The sequence below is a fragment of the Lepidochelys kempii genome, chromosome 1 (assembly GCF_965140265.1).
Source record: "Lepidochelys kempii isolate rLepKem1 chromosome 1, rLepKem1.hap2, whole genome shotgun sequence".
Taxonomy (NCBI): domain Eukaryota; kingdom Metazoa; phylum Chordata; order Testudines; family Cheloniidae; genus Lepidochelys; species Lepidochelys kempii.
Window position 1 is genome coordinate 167,701,271 of NC_133256.1, and position 19,471 is coordinate 167,720,741.

Below are 19,471 nucleotides of genomic sequence, written 5' to 3' on the forward strand. Positions count from 1 at the left end.
TCTGTAGGCCTGGTTCTGCCCCTACTGCTGACTGTGAGAGAACCAGGCCCCGTAGAGTATTTGAATTCTATAGAATGGTTAAAAAAATATAATAGGTGATAATTTTCCATTAAATTATAAATTTGTTAGTCCCTAAGATGCCACAAGTACTCCTCAGGGTTTTTTGGCTGGTACAGACTAACACGGCTACTACTCTGAAATCATTAAATTCTGTAGGACTTTTCATTAGGCCAGATAAATACATTCTCCATAGATCTGTTATTGTCTTTGTTTACCTTGTGGCTAGGTCTCTAACTATGGTTCTAAATTTCTGGGCCACGTTCACACTTTTTGTAAATTCATTGACTTTAGTGGAGTTACACCAAGGATGAATTTAGTCTGTTTTGCTTAAATCTCTTTTGTTTATGTCTAATGCTTAGACTTTGGAAACTATTTATTTGCTATATTGACAATGCTTATTAACATTAACAGTAAATATCAGACTATTTGTCACAACACAAACACATGCGTGATGTAGCTTCCAAACTGTACTTGAACCTGTACCATTGTTTTCTTGGGTTAAGTCTTCTCAGCAAGTACCCAATAAAATCAGGCCAGATTAACAAGTGTGAACTTGCACAGCACTGTCTGCCCCTTTAAGGGCTTGCAGAGTCAGGGAGCAGCAAGCCCTGGCCTAAGGAGAATCCATCAGACTGGTGTTGGGAACTAGCTGATACAGCCAAGCAGCAGTTTTAATGACTGGCTCTGATTCCCACTTGGAAGATATTAGTAAGACCCAGATCTGTGAGTGGAGGGGGCACAAGAGAGACAAACACTTTCCTGAGCAGCAGTGGAAGGCTGCAACAGGGCAGGAAGGCCCTGTGGTCCCCCCTGAGGCTAAGGTATGGCCTTGAGCTCCGTGGGTGGCAGAGGAACTGCAGTACCAGTCCAGTTCAGGACTATCACTTTTGTTTCTTGTCACTATTTTTTGCCTTTGTGGGGCGGAGGAATAGAAGAGCTTGTGCTGAAAGCTAAAACAGAGTTAGGTATGGCTGATTGTTACAGCCCCCACCCATCTCAGGAGGTCCCTGACCACCAAACCACCCTCCCCCCAAAACCTGATTGATTCTATGAGCCCCTGCTCCAGGTCGCAACCCTACTCACTCAGATTTGACCAGTCATGACGGAGTGGTGGCCGGGGCAAACCTGTGTGAGTGGTGCTGTGAACTGGCGCTTGGGCCCTCCACTTCTCCCACAACCAGCAAACCAAACAGAGGTTTTGCTGCATGCCCCCTCCAGCCCCAAAAATTTGACCATTCCCTGCCCCCAGTTGAGACGTTCTCTTCAAGGGGATAGCATTGTTAAGAGCGTATTGTTAAGAGTTTATAGGTGGGAAGCGGCACAGTGAAGTTTTGCCTACGGTGGCAATTGTCTTCTATATCACATGCTCTGTGTAGTTTAAGGATGGGGTAATTTCCATAATGCACAGGGTCCCAAAATTATTTAATCCAGGCCTGTGTACAATTCCCCCAACCTGTATCATTCATGACCTAAGCTAAACTTGAATGCAAGCTCCCAGAGGAGAACTACTGAAAACATCTGGACAAAATCCCGTTCTCTTTCTTTCCTTTCATTCCACCCTGAATCATATGAAAACTAAAATAGATACTTCTCACAACAAATACAGGCAACCAGAACATGAAAAAGTCTTTCATAAGTACTGCTCAGCATAGTCAGTGATAGTACCGTCATGCCTGGCTCTAACAAAAAAGTTCACATTAGAGCCAGAGGCCACAGTCCTGCCCTTTTCCACATAGCAATTATATGGGTCCTGCTTATGTGATTTAGTTTAACTATCAAGCTGACAGTGCTGTTAAAATTTAACAGCAAGCATTGGATTATCTCAGCTCAATGGATGATAATTTCACTGAGTGGAGAACGTGCTTTCTTTGGCTCTCATTATTTCTTTTTATTTTACCATCTCATCCAAATTATTATCCTTTGTTAGTAAGCCAGAGGTCACTCTGTCATTGTGCCAATTGCCAGCAGTATCTCTACATAGGTTTTTGATGTTTAATGTCCAGTGTAACTGATCCTTATTACACTAAACAATTACAACATTTGCTGTCATTCTTACTTGCAGAGCAGTTCCATTGACCTTATATAAATATCATATGTTTTGTGTAGGAAATGTCATTGGGGAAAATAATATGTGGTAATTTTGTGCATGTAAGTAGATGTGAGCAAACCATTGCAATATTTCACAATATTTGTATTGACTTCCTCCCCCCAAAAAGCTAGGCCTAATGCATTTATGCACAGACTTCTAATTGTCTGCCAGATTACCAATTTGGTAGCCCAAGGCACTTTTTTTCTGGCATGTCCAGAAACCTCTTTCAAATGCTTTTAGACAGCTTTTACAGTTCTAACATGCAAAAGATGTTACACGATGAAGAATTAAGTGTGTTTGAAGAGCAAGGTTTATGAATGGAAGAAATGTGGGGAAAAGTTAAACTTCTTGCTCAAAGTATATCTAGCTAGAGCTTAAGGCACTATTTAATGTCAGGGTTCAAAATTTGCATCTGTTACAGATCAGTTTATTCCAGTTCTCAGACATACAACTAGAATTAAAGATTTTCAAGCAAAATTAGTTTCCAGTGTCAGTAGGGACACTTCACACTTGTCTTCATTCACAACAATGCCACATGGAGGTGGCAAAAGACCAGACTTCCTTGATGCACTTCAAGAATGCTGAGAAAACTTGGCCTTTAATGAGCTGTCTAATTAACTATTGATCTTTCGATGCACAGCTCATTTTTCCTAAATCATTTCTTTGCCAAGCCTTTAGGATTACCATCTATTGTCTCCTGTACAGTGAATGCGTTTCCTATTGATACATCATTTTGAAACTACTGCAATCTAGATCAAAGGGCAGACTGAATTCTTTCTTTAGAAACAGCAAGAAATGTTTATTTTTGAAAGTTTCCACCACTATTTGGAGATAATTAAGTGAGATAAAGGTCAGATGAAATTAGACAGATATGAATGGGTATCTAACTCTTTAAATGAAAACCACACATTATGTGGAAATAATGCTTGGAAACTAACTAAAAGCATTATATGGGCCCATGCTTGCTTAGTGCTTTTGATGCAGTTTGAAAAATTGAGCAAGCCTGCAGATTTATTAGGTTACATCATTACATCAGGGCCTGATTTTAAGCAAGTATACTCTTCAGGTGCAATAAAAACCTCCAATATACTCCCAGCAACTTTACTTTAGGAGCATCTAAGGTTGCATCTGACACCTCCAAGGGAAGCTAAGAATGTTATTGATACTTACAACTAACCATCAATAGTCAGTGGGACCACTGACATGTGTACATCAGGACAAAATCTGTCCTAAAAGTTTCAATCTGCAGAAGTATAAACAGGCTAGGTTTTTAATAATATACATTCAAGTCTTTGCTATTGAAAAAGACCAAGCAACTAGGGAATGGGTAGCGAGTTGAGGTAAATAGTATGAAGCAATGTAATTGCAGAACAGTTGTCTCAGAATTATCACTTGGTAGGATTAAAAAATGCATAGTGTACATATACAGAACCACAGTAAAATGAGTTACATAGGTCAAGTCTGAGCAGCCATGGAGATGCAGGGGAAAAGAAACGTAATTGAGATCATGAGCTGAGAACAGCATGGAAATGCGTGTCTAAAAGTCTGCCTAATTAAATGTTGGTAATGATAGCATTAACTTAAGTAAAAAAAAATGCATCTATGCACAGTTACCCAGGATTGAAAAACAGGATAAACCGCTGCTGGCAGTATGTAAATCTGAATCTCCAAAACCCAGCCAATTCAAGTTTGACTCTAGTTACAGCCATTGTTAAAGAGCAACCCACAGCCACACTCTTCCAATAATCGCTCTACACCACGAAGCTAATACCAGACAGCAATTCCAATTCCCACACCACAGGTCCTCTTTTAACCCCCCACCCCATCCCCAACACACACACCTCTCGTGCCCAACTCTCTACCAGAATTAATAGACTGAGCCTGCAGTGTACACCCACCCTTCTTCCACATTGCCTGGCACCTACTGCATCACAGGAATGGACGCTTAGATGACCCAAATGACCAAAGTTTTTACCACCACCAAATACTGGATCCATGGGTCTGCTCTCTACATCCACAATTTCTGTTGTTCCCTTCATCCTTCTTTTTTTTCCTGTATAGGGGTTTATGGTCACATGTTTCATTCCCTCCCTAAGAGGGAACACACACCCCTTCCTAATAGCATGACACCTTAGGAACATCATGGCTTGAAAGTTATGGCATTCAGAGTAATTGATCTCCTCCCTTGGGATTTTCCGGTTGTGACGACTAACTAATGCAGCTCATCTGGGATTCAAATCGCCTTATGTGAAATTCTGTAAAAACAGGAAAAAAGGTTAAAGAAAATATAGGGGACATCTTTCCAGCCTGTTTTAATTTGGCTAAATTCAAATGTTACAAAGATGAGCACGGTAGTGACATTTGTTGGTGAGCTGGGTATAGGTTTGACTTTGGCATGTACAGCCCTTTGGTCAACTATTGGAACTGAGAATAAATACACTTTTTGGGTGGTGTTGCAAAATTTCTGAAACCCTGTCTGTTGTGTGGTGACACACAGCATGCAGTCTGATGTGATGTCAGCAACATGTCCATATTAACAAAGCATTGCTGAATACAGATGCCCTGGCATGTTGAAAGCCACATGTATATATGTAAAAAGAAAAGGAGGACTTGTGGCACCTTAGAGACTAACAAATTTGTTAGTCTCTAAGGTGCCACAAGTCCTCCTTTTCTTTTTGCGAATACAGACTAACATGGCTGCTACTCTGAAACATGTATATATGTGAGACAAAAAGTAGGTGAGGTAATATCTTTTATTGGACCAACTTCTGTATATGTAGCAGTCTTGACATTAATAGAAGTGGCAGGATGAAATCCCCATGCACCACTTTGGAAATTTTAGAGTAATATGTATGTTCAGGCTTGACAGAAGTGGTGCATTTTAAATGGAGATTTGAAGGAAGGAAGAAAGGAATAGAATCTGAATTATTTTAGAGAAAAAAGGTACCAAGCAGAGATATTTCTTTGACAGATCCATTTGAAAATATAGTTGTCTTCAAATGGCACTTTCATTCAACCATGCTGAAGTGGTAGATGGACTATGGAATAGGCATATTTTGGTATTTTCCCTTTAAGCCATCTGACCATCTGTCTGTTAATTGCATTTTGCACATTACAGTGTGCTAAACTTTCTGACGATTTAGCAGTCCATACTACATATATGCAAAATACATAAGGGCCTGATCCAAAGCCCATTGACATTTCAATGAGAGTCTTTCTGTTGACCTTTACATCAGGCCAAATATGTATATGCATGTCCACGCAATGTAACATTAATGCAACCATCTGAAAGCAAAAGCATTGGGAAAGGTAATATTGTTGTTAATTTTGTTGTCTCTTTCACCAACAGAATTTGGTCCACTAAAAGATATGACTCACCTACCTTGTTTCTCTAATAGCCTAGGACCAAAATAGAATCATAGAATCATAGAATATCAGGGTTGGAAGGGACCTCAGGAGGTCATCTAGTCCAACCCACTGCTCAAAGCAGGACCAATCCCCAATTAAATCATCCCAGCCAGGGCTTTGTCAAGCCTGACCTTAAAAACTTCTAAGGAAGGAGATTCTACCATCTCCCTAGGTAACTCATTCCAGTGTTTCACCACCCTCCTAGTGAAAAAGTTTTTCCTAATATCCAACCTAAACCTCCCCCGCTGCAACTTGAGACCATTACTCCTTGTCCTGTCCTCTTCTACCACTGAGAATAGTCTAGAACCATCCTCTCTGGAACCACCTCTCAGGTAGTTGAAAGCAGCTATCAAATCCCCCCTCATTTTTCTCTTCTGCAGACTAAACAATCCCAGCTCCCTCAGCCTCTCCTCATAACTCATGTGTTCCAGTCCCCTAATCATTTTTGTTGCCCTTCGCTGGACTCTCTCCAATTTATCCACATCCTTCTTGTAGTGTGGGGCCCAAAACTGGACACAGTACTCCAGATGAGGCCTCACCAATGTCGAATAGAGGGGGACGATCACGTCCCTCGATCTGCTCGCTATGCCCCTACTTATACATCCCCAAATGCCATTGGCCTTCTTGGCAACAAGGGCACACTGCTGACTCATATCCAGCTTCTCGTCCACTGTCACCCCTAGGTCCTTTTCCGCAGAACTGCTGCCTAGCCATTCGGTCCCTAGTCAGTAGCTGTGCATTGGGTTCTTCCGTCCTAAGTGCAGGACCCTGCACTTATCCTTATTGAATCCTCATCAGATTTCTTTTGGCCCAATCCTCCAATTTGTCTAGGTCCCTCTGTATCCTATCCCTGCCCTCCAGCGTATCTACCACTCCTCCCAGTTTAGTATCATCCGCAAATTTGCTGAGAGTGCAATCCACACCATCCTCCAGATCATTTATGAAGATATTGAACAAAACCGGCTCCAGGACCGACCCCTTGAACCGGCTGCCAACTAGACATGGAGCCATTGATCACTACCCGTTGAGCCCGACAATCTAGCCAACTTTCTACCCACCTTATAGTGCATTCATCCAGCCCATACTTCTTTAACTTGCTGACAAGAATACTGTGGGAGACCGTGTCAAAAGCTTTGCTAAAGTCAAGAAACAATACATCCACTGCTTTCCCTTCATCCACAGAACCAGTAATCTCATCATAGAAGGCGATTAGATTAGTCAGGCATGACCTTCCCTTGGTGAATCCATGCTGACTGTTCCTGATCACTTTCCTCTCATGCAAGTGCTTCAGGATTGATTCTTTGAGGACCTGCTCCATGATTTTTCCAGGGACTGAGGTGAGGCTGACTGGCCTGTAGTTCCCAGGATCCTCCTTCTTCCCTTTTTTAAAGATTGGCACTACATTAGCCTTTTTCCAGTCATCTGGGACTTCCCCCGTTCGCCACGAGTTTTCAAAGATAATGGCCAATGGCTCTGCAATCACAGCTGGCAATTCCTTCAGCACTCTCGGATGCAACTTGTCCGGCCCCATGGACTTGTGCACGTCCAGCTTTTCTAAATAGTCCCTAACCACCTCTTTCTCCACAGAGGGCTGGCCATCTATTCCCCATGTTGTGATGCCCAGCGCAGCAGTCTGGGAGCTGACCTTGTTAGTGAAAACAGAGGCAAAAAAAGCATTGAGTACATTAGCTTTTTCCACATCCTCTGTCACTAGGTTGCCTCCCTCATTCATTAAGGGGCCCACACTTCCCTTGGCTTTCTTCTTGTTGCCAACATACCTGAAGAAACCCTTCTTGTTACTCTTGACATCTCTCGCTAGCTGCAGCTCCAGGTGCGATTTGGCCCTCCTGATTTCATTCCTACATGCCCGAGCAATATTTTTATACTCTTCCCTGGTCATTTGTCCAACCTTCCACTTCTTCTAAGCTTCTTTTTTATGTTTAAGATCCGCTAGGATTTCACCGTTAAGCCAAGCTGGTCGCCTGCCATATTTACTATTCTTTAGACACATCGGGATGGTTTGTCCCTGTAACCTCAACAGGGATTCCTTGAAATACAGCCAGCTCTCCTGGACTCCTTTCCCCTTCATGTTAGTCCCCCAGGGGATCCTACCCATCCGTTCCCTGAGGGAGTCGAAGTCTGCTTTCCTGAAGTCCAGGGTCCGTATCCTGCTGCTTACCTTTCTTCCCTGTGTCAGGATCCTGAACTCAACCAACTCATGGTCACTGCCTCCCAGATTCCCATCCACTTTTGCTTCCCCCACTAATTCTTCCCGGTTTGTGAGCAGCAGGTCAAGAAAAGCTCCCCCCCTAGTTGACTCCTCTAGCACTTGCACCAGGAAATTGTCCCCTATGCTTTCCAAAAACTTCCTGGATTGTCTATGCACCGCTGTATTGCTCTCCGAGCAGATATCAGGAAAATTAAAGTCACCCATGAGAACCAGAGCGTGCAAACTAGTAGCTTCTGCGAGCTGCTGGAAGAAAGCCTCATCCACCTCATCCCCCTGGTCCGGTGGTCTATAGCAGACTCCCACCACTACATGGCTCCAACCACACTGCATACAGCATAGTTTTTCGACAATCTAAAGGACAGCAAGAAAGGCAAAATGGTTCAATGGTCAGGGCACTAGTCTAGTACTTGGGAGATCTGGGATTCAATTCTCTCCTCTGCCACAGACTTCCTGTGTGACCTTGCGCAAGTCATTGAGTTTCTCTGTGCTTCAGCTCCCCATCCATAAAATGGAGATAATAGCACTGCCCTTCCTCCCAAGGATGTTATGAGGATAAATCAGTTAACGCCTGTGAAGTGCTTTGAGATCTACTGATGAAAAATATAGGTATTATTAATTATAAGTGCCATTTAGGAATGCATAGTTTTGTGGTTACAACAGGAGACTGCGAGTCAAGAAATCTGTTTTCATACCCAGCTCTCTCTAAGTGACCTTGAAAAAAATCACTTACAATTCAGTTCCCTCATCTGTAAAATGGCGATTAATAATACATCCTTGGCCCACGCTGCTTCCCGCAGCCCCCATGGGCCTGGAGCGGCGAACCGCGGCCAGTGGGAGCTGCGATCAGCCAAACCTGCGGATGCGGCAGATAAACAAACTGGCCCAGCCCACCAGGGGGCTTACCCTGATGGGCCACGTGCCAAAGTTTGCCGATCCCTGGCCTAGCACAATTGGACTCTGATGTCAGTGGGAGCCTCTAGGCACCATAGTAATTAATTACGAGTCTTATCCAACTCCCCTCAAAGTCAATGAAAAGTCTCCCATTGACTTTCATGGGGGTGGGATTGGGCCATCATGCTTTTAAAGTGCATTGAGATCCTTAATAGATGACCGTCCAAAGTACTAGTAGTATTATCCGGGTCCAGCTGTTTGCAAAGGGCCGGTGACTCTACTTGTTGTTACCTGTGGGTATAAACATTTATCTTAATGACTTTTTTCTCTTTCTTGGCAGGATTTATGTGGGCATCATTCATGTGATACTCTGGGAATGGCAGACGTTGGGACCATATGCTCTCCTGAACGCAGCTGTGCAGTGATTGAAGATGACGGCCTCCATGCAGCTTTTACAGTGGCTCACGAAATTGGTATGCAGTGCCTTTTCTGTTCCCTTGCCAAATCAAACACTTGTAACAGCTGCATTAGTAACCAAAATACTTCACAATTAATTCCAGATTTCCCCTGGTTCAGATGTACACTTGGGGATTAAAGCTGTATACATATGCACTTTGGGGTTAACTAATAAGAGATCAGAAGGCAAGTGAAGGCGCACAGTAGGTGTTTCCTTTCTGACAATGTCAGTTTAAATCAGTAGTTGAAGTGAAAATTCAAGGACTGCTACTGTCCAAAAATGTCAGTACATGTCCCTTATGAGAAAATATTAGCCTGGTCTATTATGGTTTATATGCATCTAGTATACATACTGTGGGAAGTAACTTACACTGCAGAATCACTTACTGGACCTTTCAGGAGCAATCGTTATGAACATTCAGTCAGTATGTTTTTTTATTGTCTGCTGAGTGGGCTGAAATCAGCTTTCATGGAATGGGAAAATGCTGATATTATTTTCACCCTATTAACATTCCAATTTTATGGTGAAATGCAATATTAAAATCAGTTCTAAAATAGCTGAAAATAGTATTTAGGTGCCAGAGACTTAGTCTCAAAAATCACTCAACCATGTGTCAGCTGATGCTCAGCAGGCAATAATTTACACTAAAAATCCACTCTGTGGCCTTCAGAAGGTGACATTTAAGACTGCATTAATGATGGAGGAGGGGTTGCATACCAGTAAATTACATCTGGTATCATATATTCCTCGAGACAGATTGCTGACACCTTCGTCAGTTTTAATTTACCAGTAGATCCCACACTATGTTTCAGATCTTCACTTTCCTCAATCATTCATACTATCATAATTGCTGGAGATTTGTTTGTATAAAAACTATTAGCTCTGTAGCGTGAACGGTAATGGAAATGGAAAACAATTTTTTTAACATTCTTGGAAGGAAATAACAAGGCAAGAGACTTTCAGGCAGTGCCAACTTCTGAATTGCCTTGTACCTCATGCCAAACCAAAGTAAAGTTTGTTTGGGGAGTATCATTGCACTAGTTCAGTTTTCAAATAGCTAGCAGGTAGGGGGAAAGAGTCCTGTGTCTAATATCCCTAGAATGGCAATCAGAAGTCACTTGGGCTTTACTCATGGTTTTCATGTTAGTGGCTCTAGCCTCTCCACCAGACACCCTCAAATAATAAGGAGAAACTAACCTGGCACTCTTGCAGTGACACAGTCGAATGAAACTACAGATGGCTTGAGCTAAATCATTTGCTGTAGGAAAACCTATAAAATGGTGTCAGAGTGGATCCTGATCCTGAAAGTTCTTAAACAGGGGGGCTGGAATCATAATAGGAGATAAAGCCCTTCTAAGTCACAAATTCAAAGCATTGGTAGATAGGTGCCACTATATGATAGTTATTCATTGACCCTATAGGAATTGTGTTTGCTTAGTTCATTTCCCAGCAAGAAGAGTCCACATCACAAAACCCACCTTCAGAACTGGAGCTGACTGATTCCCTCCTTGACACCCTTAGCAGAATTGCTAAGGAATTAAGGAGCATATAGACTGAATTATCCTCTGACTTCTAGAGATGGCACCTCCAGCTAAAGGTTAATGCATACTGGCAGAGAATGCTGTGGAAGCTTGCACTGCTGCCACTCATACTAGATCTGTTCTGTGGATACTTTTCACCAGTAATAAATTCATAGAATACTTTTAAATATCTTATACATTAAAGAGAAGAGAGAAGATGAATGAGTAAGATGATACCTTTGAACTCAATTAGAAGAAAATATAAACATGCTTGAATTATTTTTAGTAATTTGGAAGCAGATTTTTCTTTGAAAAAAATCCCACCACTTTCTTACCTAGAGGTTTACCGTGAACCTGTAAAAGCTATAATTTTAAATATAAAAAAGGCAGGGATTGAAACTAGTGGATAAATAAGTACCCCACTGCACACAAGAACTCTAGTTCTAAGTTGTTTAAACTAATAGCCAGGTTTTCCTCACCATAAGATTTTAATAAGGAGGGGGTGTCCAGTCACAGATTGGTCTTTGTGTGTGTTTGTTACCCAAAGTGTGAGATGCTGGGAAGTGTGTGTGTGTGAGAGACCCAAAGTGGGAGACACTGGCAAAAAACACACTAACATTGCTTAGTCTGGTACTTAGATGACAGTAAAGGTCAAGAAAAATAAAAGTGTGGTGGGACTACCCTGTAGTTAAACTCTTTGGGAAAAACCCTGATGTGTCTAAGCTGAAGGCCGAATTCCTTCCTACCATACTGGAGTCTTACAGTTCCCTTTTTTTGCAGGAAGGGAGTGGGTTTAATTTTACAATAACTTAGTTATTCAGTGGAATTCACCTAGCAGGGCAGAAAACACCCTCAGGACAGGGGTATTCTAAGTATTCCAAAGCTAGCTGGTCTTTTCTATTAGCAGGATTGGTTAAGCAAGCCAGCTAAGAAGCAAATCAGAATAATTGTCTGCAGTTCTTTAAGGGACTTATGATGTGTTATAACATGAGAACCCAAATGTGGTAACTAATTAATCTGACCCTGTGAATTGTTGTACACCCTTACTTTGACCTGAATTCAGTGGGATTTGAAGGCACCTACCACCTCATAGACGGCGCTGGACTTTTTGCAGGATTGTGTCCTTTCTTAGGAAGATCAATAAAATAAATGGAAATAAGGATCAAATCCACAGCTGTGTGCATCCCAAGTACACAGTCTGGGGCTGGGTAAATGCATAGGGGGCCAGAAGGGGACTCTTCTGTCTGCTACAGCATGGAACCTCAGTGGTTCTGCTACCAGCAGGACTTTCACACCCACATACATCGGGTTTGGATTTACCCCTAAAAGAGAAAATATGTGAATTTTTCACAGTGGTTTTTGAAAGACAGAATGTGAATGACTAGCAATGACAGGTGGAATCAACAGAGGTCTATGAACATGAAAGCAAAAACAAACTGGTGGAGTCTTGAAATAACATTCATAGAACACTGGTTAGCAGACAGTAAGTTAGACTTGGAGAAGGTTTCATAGCAGGGGACTCAGAAAAGTTGGGCTTCAATTTTCTCCTACTTATGCTGGTGTAAAACAGGAATAATTTAACAGAGCCCAGTGAAGTTAGACTCACATAAAACAGGCATATGGTGAAGGAGAATCAGATACAACATTCTTCATGCTAAGGATGATGCATCAAAAACAGTATTTATGGAAGAGACCTCCATACCTTTGAAGGTAATAATCCAGTTTCTGCCACAAGCAAAAGCAAGCAGCAGGTATGGGCTATACTTTTAAAACATAACCTGTAAAGATGTTCAATCATTTGTGGTGAATACATATGTACTGATTTTCCTGTATTAAAATATGCATTGGACATGTAATTGGCATGGTACTATTCATGTGGTTGATAACATTAGGAACTGAAGAGATAGGTTAATTATAACCGTAAACCCACAGGTTGCATACTAATATGAAACAAGTGGACATCACAGGTGTATTGGAAAATATGAGGCCAAAGGTCTAATGCCTTGAACAACATCCTCCCCGGGGTGTTCTCGTCCATCCTCCCCGTGGAAGGAAAAGGCCTAGGTAGGGAGCGTCGAATCGTGGAAGTCAACGAATGGCTACGCAGGTGGTGTCGGAGAGAAGGCTTTGGTTTTCTTTGACCATGGGATGGTGTTCCATGAAGGAGGAGTGCTGGGCAGAGACGGGCTCCATCTTACGAAGAGAGGGAAGAGCATCTTTGCCAGCAGGCTGGCTAACCTAGTGAGGAGGGCTTTAAACTAGGTTCACCGGGGGAAGGAGACCAAAGCCCTGAGGTAAGTGGGAAAGCGGGATACCGGGAGGAAGCACAGGCAGGAATGTCTGTGAGGGGAGGGCTCCTGCCTCATACTGGCAATGAGGGGCGATCAACAGGTTATCTCAAGTGCTTATATACAAATGCACAAAGCCTTGGAAACAAGCAGGGAGAACTGGAGGTCCTGGTGATGTCAAGGAACTATGACGTGATCGGAATAACAGAGACTTGGTGGGATAACTCACATGACTGGAGTACTGTCATGGATGGTTATAAACTGTTCAGGAAGGACAGGCAGGGCAGAAAAGGTGGGGGAGTAGCACTGTATGTAAGGGAGCAGTATGACTGCTCAGAGCTCCGGTACGAAACTGCAGAAAAACCTGAGTGTCTCTGGATTAAGTTTAGAAGTGTGTGCAACAAGAGTGATGTAGTGGTGGGAGTCTGCTATAGACCACCGGACCAGGGGGATGAGGTGGATGAGGCTTTCTTCCAGCAGCTCACGGAAGCTACTAGATCGCATGCCCTGATTCTCATGGGTGACTTTAATTTTCCTGATATCTGCTGGGAGAGCAATACAGCGGTGCATAGACAATCCAGGAAGTTTTTGGAAAGCGTAGGGGACAATCTCCTGGCGCAAGTGCTAGAGGAGCCAACTGGGGGGGGCGCTTTTCTTGACCTGCTGCTCACAAACCGGGTAGAATTAGTGGGGGAAGCAAAAGTGGATGGGAATCTGGGAGGCAGTGACCATGAGTTGGTTGAGTTCAGGATCCTGACGCAGGGAAGAAAGGTAAGCAGCAGGATACGGACCCTGGACTTCAGGAAAGCAGACTTCGACTCCCTCAGGGAACGGATGGCCAGGATCCCCTGGGGGACTAACTTGAAGGGGAAAGGAGTCCAGGAGAGCTGGCTGTATTTCAAGGAATCCCTGTTGAGGTTACAGGGACAAACCATCCTGATGAGTCGAAAGAATAGTAAATATGGCAGGCGACCAGCTTGGCTTAATGGTGAAATCCTAGCGGATCTTAAACATAAAAAAGAAGCTTACAAGAAGTGGAAGGTTGGACATATGACCAGGGAAGAGTATAAAAATATTGCTCGGGCATGTAGGAATGTTATCAGGAGGGCCAAATCGCACCTGGAGCTGCAGCTAGCGAGAGATGTCAAGAGTAACAAGAAGGGTTTCTTCAGGTATGTTGGCAACAAGAAGAAAGCCAAGGAATGTGTGGGCCCCTTACTGAATGAGAGAGGCAACCTAGTGACAGAGGATGTGGAAAAAGCTAATGTACTCAATGCTTTTTTTGCCTCTGTTTTCACTAACAAGGTCAGCTCCCAGACTGCTGCGCTGGGCATCACAAAATGCGGAAGAGATGGCCAGCCCTCTGTGGAGATAGAGGCGGTTAGGGACTATTTAGAAAAGCTGGACGTGCACAAGTCCATGGGGCCGGACGAGTTGCATCCGAGAGTGCTGAAGGAATTGGCGGCTGTGATTGCAGAGCCACTGGCCATTATCTTTGAAAACTCGTGGCGAACCGGGGAAGTCCCGGATGACTGGAAAAAGGCTAATGTAGTGCCAATCTTTAAAAAAGGGAAGAAGGAGGATCCTGGGAACTACAGGCCAGTCAGCCTCACCTCAGTCCCTGGAAAAATCATGGAGCAGGTCCTCAAAGAATCAATCCTGAAGCACTTGCATGAGAGGAAAGTGATCAGGAACAGTCAGCATGGATTCACCAAGGGAAGGTCATGCCTGACTAATCTAATCGCCTTTTATGATGAGATTACTGGTTCTGTGGATGAAGGGAAAGCAGTGGATGTATTGTTTCTTGACTTTAGCAAAGCTTTTGACACGGTCTCCCATAGTATTCTTGTCAGCAAGTTAAGGAAGTATGGGCTGGATGAATGCACTATAAGGTGGGTAGAAAGCTGGCTAGATTGTCGGGCTCAACGGGTAGTGATCAATGGCTCCATGTCTAGTTGGCAGCCGGTATCAAGTGGAGTGCCCCAAGGGTCGGTCCTGGGGCCGGTTTTATTCAATATCTTCATAAATGATCTGGAGGATGGTGTGGATTGCACTCTCAGCAAATTTGCGGATGATACTAAACTGGGAGGAGTGGTAGATACGCTGGAGGGGAGGGATAGGATACAGAAGGACCTAGACCAATTGGAAGATTGGGCCAAAAGGAATCTGATGAGGTTCAATAAGGATAAGTGCAGGGTCCTGCACTTAGGACGGAAGAACCCAATGCACAGCTACAGACTAGGGACCGAATGGCTAGGCAGCAGTTCTGCGGAAAAGGACCTAGGGGTGACAGTGGACGAGAAGCTGGATATGAGTCAGCAGTGTGCCCTTGTTGCCAAGAAGGCCAATGGCATTTGGGGATGTATAAGTAGGGGCATAGCGAGCAGATCGAGGGACGTGATCGTTCCCCTCTATTCGACATTGGTGAGGCCTCATCTGGAGTACTGTGTCCAGTTTTGGGCCCCACACTTCAAGAAGGATGTGGATAAATTGGAGAGAGTCCAGCGAAGGGCAACAAAAATGATTAGGGGACTGGAACACATGAGTTATGAGGAGAGGCTGAGGGAGCTGGGATTGTTTAGCCTGCAGAAGGGAAGAATGAGGGGGGATTTGATAGCTGCTTTCAACTACCTGAAAGGGGGTTCCAAAGAGGATGGCTCTAGACTGTTCTCAATGGTAGCAGATGACAGAACGAGGAGTAATGGTCTCAAGTTGCAGTGGGGGAGGTTTAGATTGGATATTAGGAAAAACTTTTTCACTAAGAGGGTGGTGAAACACTGGAATGCGTTACCTAGGGAGGTGGTAGAATCTCCTTCCTTAGAGGTTTTTAAGGTCAGGCTTGACAAAGCCCTGGCTGGGATGATTTAACTGGGAATTGGTCCTGCTTTGAGCAGGGGGTTGGACTAGATGACCTTCTGGGGTCCCTTCCAACCCTGATATTCTATGATTCTATGAACATGAAAAGGTCACCAGTAGGTTACTCATGCACACCCTGATTTGGATTTATCTTTACCTTTCAGTTTTAAAAATAAAACAGTTCTAGGAGTGGTTATGCAATGTATCCTTCTTCCATGGCAAATAGTTCCTAGTAGAAAAGTGAGCAAAACACGTAGGAAAAGGTTTGTAAATAACTTTTCCCTGTTACTTTGGATCTATTTTATTGGGTTCTGTTTCCTGACAGTTGCAGCTTTTTTGTCCTTCCCCTTAAGGAAGGGTAGTCCAGAGTTTAGGGCTCTAACCTGGAACTTAGAAGACATGAGTTAAATTCCCTGCTCTGCCACAGATTTCCTTTGTCACCTAAAGCAAGTCACTTAGTTTTCCCTGTGCCTCAGTTCCCCCACTTTAGAGTGGGGGTAAAAATACTTGCCACCTCACAGAGGATAAACACATCAAAAATTGTGATGTGCTTAGGCCCCATGGTAGTGGGGACTATAGAAATGTGAGAGAAAGATTTCATTGCTAACGCTGTGGAAGTCCCATCTGTGCCCTGTTGAGGTATGCTGCATGAGCGTGATGTTATTAAAAGGCTCAAGCAGCCAATCAGAATGTGGCTTTTGACATGATGCAGAGTCGCCAGACATCCTTTAATTTTCAGTATTACACTTGTCAATTTAGTAACCACTTGTTGCTATTTATATTACCGCCGCATCTAGAAACCCCAGCTGATTTCAGGACCCCAAAGTGCTAGATTTTTTTCCCACACATAATTGGAGACAGACCCTGCCCCAGTGAGTTTACAGTCTAAAGAAATAAGACTGGCAAAGGCTAGGAGAAAGGACACAGTATTACCCCCATTCCACAATTGGGAAGCTGAGGCAAACAGAGAACCAGTGATCTGCCCAACGTTACAGAGGAACCCTGCGGCAGAGCCAGGAACCCAGTTTACATCACCTGCATCCCAGTCCACTGTCTTCACCGCAAAACAGCATGCAAAACTCCTGTTTACTTCATGGAGAGTTACATGTGCATAGAAACTTACCAGGTGAGGCTCCAACTGAACATTTAATTGTTCTTTATTTCAACTTTGCAGAAGGCAATTTTGGTAAGCAGTGATGGAGGATAACATCAGTCTCTCTGCTAGGAACCTTAACATTCATCTGGCCTTTTGAAAATTGCCTAATTCTCCGTCTGTGATCAAACTGGCACATCACTGCTCTCTGTATCCTCCTGAGTAATGTGGCTCACATATGCTCTTCCCAGTGTTTTATTTTTAGAATGTAACTTGACATTTACAACACTGATCTAATTAAGCTTTTGTTTGTTCATTAATTTCATCCTTTTCCCTAAAAGAAAATGATGAGGAAGTGAGCTGTAGCTCACGAAAGCTTATGCTCTAATAAATTGGTTAGTCTCTAAGGTGCCACAAGTCCTCCTTTTCTTTTTGCGAATACAGACTAACACGGCTGTTACTCTGAATCCTTTTCCCTGTAATTCCTCCTCTCCACTTTCAACAGATAGGTACAGTCATGACATTATGGAGCGGTATGGAAGCTACAATTTGGGAATAACATGTTTCTTACTGAAACTTTTTCTCTGTGTCAACATCCTACGGTATGCGTTAGCACATGCTCCCATTTTGTGAGAACCCAGTTTACAGTTGCAAGTGCAAATACTCTTAACACTGCAGACATGCTTCTGAGCTCAGTATAAAGACAGTGATATTGCAATCCTTACTCAGGAAAAACATACTGAAGTATAGACACAAACCAAAACCCCAGATGCAAAAATGATAAAAGGGTTGAGGGCAGGTTCAGAACCTGGACCCAGCTGTGAATTTGATAGTTGTCTCTTATCTCCATAAAAGGCCAAACCCAGAGCCTGGATCTGAACCTCCCTCACACTGAAATAGGCGTGTTTAAACTCTGCATGCAAACTTTGTGACTATGACCTTTCTCCACAAGACTTTGAAGTCAATGTGAGTTTCGCTTGATATCTGAGCACCGCTTTTACTCACAGGTAAATTATACTATATGACAGATATGTGAGTACGCAGAGAAAGTTGTCATTTTCTTTGTCTATGTCAGTGTTTTAACATTTGTGTTATTTCGTATATGCACAAAATGTAACTAAATTCACAGTAGCTTTTTGTTTTTACTGATGAAGATGTAGCCCTTTGAGTTTAAGGCTGTCAAGATAAAACAGATAAGAAAAAGCCCTAGGCTAGATCGGAACAAATCTTTTGTAGTCCTTCCATCCCAAGGGGATACAGTGCCAAGGGCACAGAATCTCATAGCACGAGAAACAATGGTGAAGGATGTCTAACTTTCATCTTACTCTTCCCACATGAAAGGTAAAGTTTGGGCAAATATCCAGGTGACAATAATTAGTCTGAGTTTCTTTCTAAAACCAAGAGACTACAATTCATCCAAATCTTCTCTGATGGTATCCAGGGGAAGAATCACTTAATACATTCTTTTTGTATCTTCTTTTTCAAGCTTACATTTTAACTTTTGATGCTACCAAAGCATCTGGGTTAAGACCTCAGAAACAAGATGAGCACTCAACACTAAGTCCTGGTGAGAGGTAAGGAATAGGGCAGAGACTTCAGCGATGGTTTCAAAATACAAACAGGCGCTGTACAAAAGGGTTTGTCGTTAATGCCAGGTTAAATGTTTACTAAAAAATCTTGGCTCATCCAGAAATATTTTTATTACATTCCACCTGCTGCACACATGGGGCTTAAAAATAATTCGCCTTTTCCTGAAGCTGGGCCAGTTTGTAATTGGCTGTAGGTGGGAATGGAAGGTGGGATGGCGGAAAGAGGTTGATTTGATTTAGAATACCTGAATCCTCAATTTCTGAACATGCGTAAGCTTTTCTTTCTCTAATGCTTGTTTTTAAGCCTGTTAAGTTCCTTGCTTTATTGAAGGCTGTGAAGTGATTGTGAAGGAGAAGTGAGAGGATCCAAAATCAGAGCAAAATGTTCAGCCAGAGACTTTGGAAGTGACTCAGACACAACAGCCTCACTGCCGAGTTTTGCTGCTGTGGTTAGAGGTTTTCGGGAGTTGTGCTGATCTAGGTAGGAATATACCCTCATACATGATTAGATTAAACAAGGCTGTGTTTTGATAAGCTGCAGTGGATCTTGAAACATCATAAATTAAACCCACAGAGTCAAATATCAGCGTCCCAGCCATCTGAAGGGAAGTGGGAATGAAACCAGGTTTCGCCTGATGTTTCAACATGATCATTATTATCGGTAAAAGTGTATGTTGGGCATGTGTGTCCCGCCCCCACAGCCTTTCATGTTCTAGAGGAGAGCAAAGAATTTTTTAATATTCTGCTAGTGCTGTAAATGAAGATAAACATTGTGGTCCTGATCCCTGAAGTCCTCATGTTGTAGTCAGAGAATCAATGAACCTGGCACAGGGAGATGTAATTTATACATTCCTGCAATATCTAATCTCCTTGTGTCTCATAAGGGGATTCATGTGGTGTGCCTCAAAATTTGGGGAACAGATTTAAGGCACAGGAATCCTGCTGATGGAGGCTTCTGAGAGAATGTGCTGAATCAGCGCATCTCCTGGC

General features: G+C 43.1%; 1 protein-coding gene across 1 annotated transcript in view; it reads left to right on the forward strand.

The window, feature by feature from the left end:
* The window catches only part of ADAMTS5 (ADAM metallopeptidase with thrombospondin type 1 motif 5), a 48,666-nt gene that overhangs the window by 5,631 nt on the left and 23,564 nt on the right, over positions 1 to 19,471 (forward strand). Inside the window, exon 2 of the mRNA XM_073362993.1 lies at positions 9,019 to 9,151. Coding sequence (XP_073219094.1) covers positions 9,019 to 9,151 — 133 coding nt within the window. The remainder of the gene's footprint in view (positions 1 to 9,018; positions 9,152 to 19,471) is intronic.